Here is a 6,000-nt window from a genome sequence, read left to right on the forward strand (position 1 = left end):
GTTTAGCAATTCAGACTAAAAGTTTAGTCAAACCTATCAGTTTTTAATTCGACTTTGTGGTCTAATCCGTTCGAGAGTAGCGGTTGGGCAGAAATAATTTATATCTGAAGATTCTAAACCAAATTTCATAGAAAGACATTGTAAGATTTGCAACTCCTGCAAGGCATTTAACTTAAAATATGACTGATATTGGGCTTTGGACGACGTGCGTAGAAGAAACCCACTTCAAAGACCCCTCAGCGAATGTACCCCCTGACCCACCTGACCCAACAAGTGTGAACGTAACCTGGAAAGACTTCTTCTCCGTGGCCTTAGAGAAGTAAAGCGTCTGCGGTTCCACGCTCACTTCAACCCCATCTGGGACCGTCACCTGCACGGAATACGTAGCCAGAGCATCCCCAACGTTGGTGACCGTCCGATTAAATTTCTTCACGGGTCCCAACTTCACCGTAAACGACGGATAATTCAACTCGCCTTCCGCAATGCTACCGTAACTCGCGCACACGATTCGGGACCCCGCGATGATGGAGATCTGGGCGTCAGTGTAACCCAGTCCACATAGGTAGGGGATGTAATCGTTGGGCGCGATGTCGTACACGAGTCCTGGATCGTTGGCCAGATTTGGGTTTACGTGGCCCGCGCCGACAGCAAAGTGATCCGCCGCTGTCAGTGCCTGATCCACTATTGGCGTTCCGTCGGCGGTCAAAACATCAGCGGTCGTCATGATGGCCGATTTGATCGCGGCCGGAGACCAATCCGGGTGCGAGGACTTCAAGAGCGCCGCGATTCCGCTTAGATGCGGGCATGACATCGATGTCCCAGATTCCATGTTGAAAGCGGGCCCACTGTTGGTAGGCACGACTGGAAAGGGCCAGGCCGCGAGTATACTCACTCCCGGTCCAATTATGTCCGGTTTCAGGATTCCTGGTGTTATTGTGCTGGGCCCTCTCGATGAAAACGAAGCTACCATCGGAGCAGGTTTGGTCCCGAGTACGGTACCCTCAAAAAGAATCGTGGCCGTCGGATTCGAGCTGGTGTTCAAGTACGTTTTGATCTTTACACCGTCAACGAAGCTTACGTGCGAAGCGGGAAGCACGTGTATATCAGCGATCGTGCTGAAACCTTCTTCGACTGAGTTGGCCAGTATCATGGCAGCCCCGCCTGCGCTCTTTACAATGTCCCCCTTGGCGATCCTTCCGGTGGCCCCACCTCGATCGCAAAAGACGACTTTGCCTTTGACATCGTAGCCGTCCAAGGAATCGCAATTTGCGATTGTTTGGTTACCGAGGGCGCCTGGGTAGACGAGTGGAAGCATGGTTCGCCGGAAGTCCTTGGGTTGGAAAAGAGACTCCCCGCTGCTCATGGCGCCATTTCCCAGCTTAACCGTTGCAACTATCTTTCTATCGATGCTACTCGCGCCTACCGTAAGTATCCACGGAGCCTCGTTTGACAGGGTAGAATAGGACGGGCCTGAATTTCCAGCCGAGCAGCTGACGAGAACACCCTTCTTGATGGCCCCAAATGCTCCAACTGCAATGCCGTCTTGGAAGAATCTGAGAGGATCTCCACCCAGAGAGAGGGAGAGTACATCCACTCCATCTTCTACGGCTTTATCCATGGCAGCGAGAATGTCGCTGTCTGCGCAATCCTCCGGAGTACAGACCTTGTAGATGGCCAAGTGTGCCGCCGGAGCCATGCCGACGGCGGTACCCTCTGCGTTGCCGAGTACACCAACACCCTTAACGAATCCACCCGCGGCGGTGCTTGCGGTGTGAGTACCGTGTCCTTCATCGTCGTAGGGTGAGACAGCTGCTGCAGGGACACCTTTCATGGCCATGGAGCCCCTGAGAAAAGCCCTCATGCCGATGATTTTGTTATTACAATCGGAGGCATTAAACTCGCATTTTCCTTTCCATTTGGCAGGCGGGGGAGGTATTCCGGAGCCGTCAAAGGAGGGGTGAGAGGGGAGGACTCCGGTATCCAGGACGCCTACGATGACTCCGCTGCCAAACTTGGAGTCGTTCCAGACACCCATTTCGGGATTGAGCCCAAGAAAAGTCGGAGTGTGGGTAGTATGGAGAGAGATGAGACGGTCAGGGCGAGCCGATAAGAAACCCTCCTTTGCCTCCATGGCTTTTACTTCCTCTTCAGTCAGTCTTGCGGCAAAGCCGCTCACGACGTTCTTGTATGAGTAAACCATGCGAGGCTCGCTGGACCTGAAGTTCGGGATGTTGGTAGGAACTGGTAGGAAGGATTTGTACCAGGAATCCAAATCCTCGGAGCTAGATAAAACAGATGCATCGGGAATTTGTGCGTGAACGATGTAGCTTCTTAGACGACTTTTGCTGTTTTCCACGGCGTTAGCGGGTGAGAATCGCTTGCATATTACAGGGGAAAGATTCAAGATGAAGATCAGAAACGTGAGAAGGATACATATGGACATCTTCGATAGCACTCCACCCTTCAGTTTCTCCATTTCCACTGCTACTAATTGAAGAGAATGAAAAGGCAGCAGTGTGCGAGTTTGTGATCTATAGGAGATAACATATAAATAGGAAAAGCCGAACACACTCTCTGAACTGAATGTTGAAACAAATAATAAGTGACAAGAATTAGCCGAACTTTTGGAATCTGAACGAAACGAATACAAGAGGCCGGCATAGCCGGGTATGTTCGGCCGCCTTGTCTGCAGCGATTGCTTCCAGTATATGAAACAGGATTAAGTAAACCTGTCAAAATTTTCCGGGTAACTATTTATCATACATAAGGTAACAAAAAATCGCTTTCTTTTAGCACTAGTTTGTTGCACCTTAATGTTCTTCCGCGCTTTCACTAGGAAAAGACGATTAATTTTGATCTTTCCTTGTTTAGAAGGAAAACGGTTAAGGCTTACATGCTTTGGGTTGGCTGAATAACAGATTAACCACTGAAGGTATGTGACTGGACGTTTGAGTGAACTATCTTACTTTTATAGACTCCACCTATGACGCCGAGGCTCCTAATTTTCCATTGTTGATATCATGAGAATCGTCTCATCTGTAACGTAGTTGACATTTTGGAGATTGGTGCATGAGAATCGTGCTATTTTCCATTAGAAGGTATGGTGAAGAGAGGAGTGACCAGTACGTTTCGTCGTTTCCACTGCTCACCTCAATGAGATGCATCTTACGACCAATTTGATATGAAAATAACGAGTTGAGGTGTGCAAATAAGCATTCCGATGGATGAACTGAATTAAACGAAATCCATAACCTCCACTAGTTCTGACACAGTAGATATCTGGGATTGATAAGAAATATTGGCTGGTTAACCGATCGGGTTTTGGTTGTTACCCGACTAACAAGTGTAGGTCAGGGTCACATTACATCTCCTCACCTCTCCACCGCTACTAGGGAAAGGGTGCAGCCTCTTAGGGCTGCCTCCTCTCCTTCAAAATTTCGGGAGAGGGGGCGGTATAAATGGGAGGACAGGCCCTCTCACCAACAAACAGAAAAGGGAATGATCCCATTAATTCTGTACAAGCAAGGGTGCAGCCCTCACAAAATGGGGGAAGGAGCAAACTTGAGGCGTGGAGGAAAGCGGAAGGTCACTTCCTCCCCTAATTGTTTTTAGTTATTTTTAGTAAAGATGGCATCCTATGATACTAGCACTGGATCAACCGGAAGGTTAGACTTGGTTGACCCAAGTTGAACTAGATTCACTTGGTTTAGGTTTTGTAACATTGGAAAAAATTAAAAGTTAGAGAAAAATACTTATAACTCTATGGGGCTCGAAAACTACTTACTATTATTAACAGCAACAATAACAATAATTTTTTGAGTGTAGCAAATTTCTTCATTCCTTACGTATTCAAAATTAGAAAAAAAGAATTTTTACAAAATTACTTATTTTTTTAATTAATATTAACAAAAATAACCAAATTTCAAACTAAATATAAAACATATCAACATTGACCAATTAAGTGCACATGTGTACCATCCAAGATGACACTTCAGCTTTGAACGCTTATGTGGCAGCACATCAATACCACATCAACAACCAGAGGAATAAACGTCAAAGCACCAAACATGTCATCACATAGCCACATCACCATACATGTGTACAGCTTGTCATGATGACAAGTCATTAACGCACCACATCAGTATGTTTTTTTCTCCCATTTTCCTTTCATTATCGATTTAAGATATTTAAATTTTTTTGAAATATTTAAAAAATTATTTTAGTCTTCAAAAATATTATTTGTTGGTAGACGTTTTATTACCTTCTATTCATAATAATAAAATATAAAATAAGAATATTAATTAATTAAAAATATTAAATTTATATTTTATTATTGTAAAAAGAAGGTAATAAAACATGTACTAAAAAATAAGATTTTTGAAAACTAATTTTTTTAGAATATTTTTTTAATTAAAAAATATCTTAAATCAATAAAGAATGGTGTTAATTACATTATAATTTTTTTAAAAATAATTAATATAAAATTTTGATTTTTTATAATAAATAGAAGGTACTGAAATGCCTACCAATAAATAATATTTTTAAAAAATAAAATATTTTTTGAAATAAAAAAATCTTAAATCAATAATAAAAGGTGTTAAATAAGTAAGAATATGTTTTTTAATTAATTATTATACAAATTATATATTTTCTATTATAAAAAATAACTATATAAAATATTTACCAAAAAATAAGATTTAAAAAAGAATTAATTTTTAAAAATATTATATTAAATTAAATTATATCTTAAATCGATAATGTAAGATATTAATTACATTAGTAAAATATTTTTTAAATAATTAATAAGCAGATTTTATATTTTTCTTATATTCAATTAAAGGTAATGAAATGTGTAACATATTTAAAACCAGATATTATTATTTTTTAAATTATAATAGAATTGAAATAAATAATGAAAGGAAAATGGGAGCAAAAAGGTATGCTAACATGGAGTGTTCCCGTTGCAAGTTGATGACGTGGGATGATGATATGTGGTACACAAATTTGATGATGTGGTGATGTAATGAGGTATCAAATGACATGGTGTTAATTCTTTTGGTTATTGATGTGATGTGATGATGTGGCACCATATAAGTGGTCAAAGCTAACATGTCGTTTTGGACGGTACACATGTGTAGTTGACCAATCAAATTTGGTTATTTTTTATATTAAGTTTTGAAGTAAGTTATTTTTGTTAAAAAATGGATAATTTAGAAAAATTCCCTAGAAAAAATCAATAAATTTGACTAGCTCACTTGATTTGACCATGACGAGCTAGAGCTTTGCTAGGATTAGGCTCTAGGTGGGCTCAAGCCATAACCACCAAGCTCAAGCTCTACTTGAGTTTGAGTTCATGGGATCCATGTATAGATTAATTGACATATCCTCTCCGATTTTAATGAATCTAGTAACTTTTGTGTTCTCTCTTGTCGAAGCAAGGAGATTAACCTCCCTAGTTCAACAAAGATGAGGGGGCGGGTGCAACCTTATCCATGTATAGATTAATTGACATATCCTCTCCGATTTTAATGAATCTAGTAACTTTTGTGTTCTCTCTTGTCGAAGCAAGGAGATTAACCTCCCTAGTTCAACAAAGATGAGGGGGCGGGTGCAACCTTTCCCCTCTTATCTCTTTTTTGGGAGTGGTGGCATTGTTCTTCACTATGTTGAACGAAATAATAGAAGTTGGAATTACATGCATGGAAGAGAACATAGGAAAATGTTGAAAAAGAATAGCAAAAAGAGGAAGACACTAGAGAAATTATAGCTCTTTGTACATGAGATTTTGATATATTTTTTTTGGTGAGCTTGCAAGTCATTAAGTAGTGCATTAAAAAAATTCTCAACAAAAAATAATTGAAAAATAATAAATTGGCGATAGAACTTTTTTATCAGATTTTTCTATGGATAAATTATGCCGATTATATTTGGCGAACAAAGGTTTTTCAGCGAAAATGAAATTCTTATGACAATCAGTACATTATTTTTTATGGATATTTT

General features: G+C 40.4%; 1 protein-coding gene across 1 annotated transcript; it reads right to left on the reverse strand.

Annotated features, from left to right (window-relative positions):
* Positions 1-172: 172 nt before the first annotated feature.
* Positions 173-2,467, reverse strand: LOC137967072 (subtilisin-like protease 4). Its single transcript, XM_068813497.1, has one exon. The coding sequence runs from the start codon at positions 2,441-2,443 to the stop codon at positions 173-175; it is 2,271 nt and encodes a 756-aa protein (XP_068669598.1). The 5' UTR covers positions 2,444-2,467.
* Between the last annotated feature and the right edge of the window lie 3,533 nt (positions 2,468-6,000).

Source organism: Aristolochia californica, unplaced genomic scaffold (genome assembly GCF_029961685.1).
Source record: "Aristolochia californica isolate CCGP_79_NKW_82.1479 unplaced genomic scaffold, dmAriCali1.0.hap1 SCAF_6, whole genome shotgun sequence".
Lineage (NCBI taxonomy): Eukaryota > Viridiplantae > Streptophyta > Magnoliopsida > Piperales > Aristolochiaceae > Aristolochia > Aristolochia californica.

Excerpts from the sequence above, each read along its gene's own strand:
- LOC137967072 (XM_068813497.1), bottom strand. The coding sequence starts at position 2,443 with ATGTCCATATGTATCCTTCTCACGTTTCTGATCTTCATCTTGAATCTT.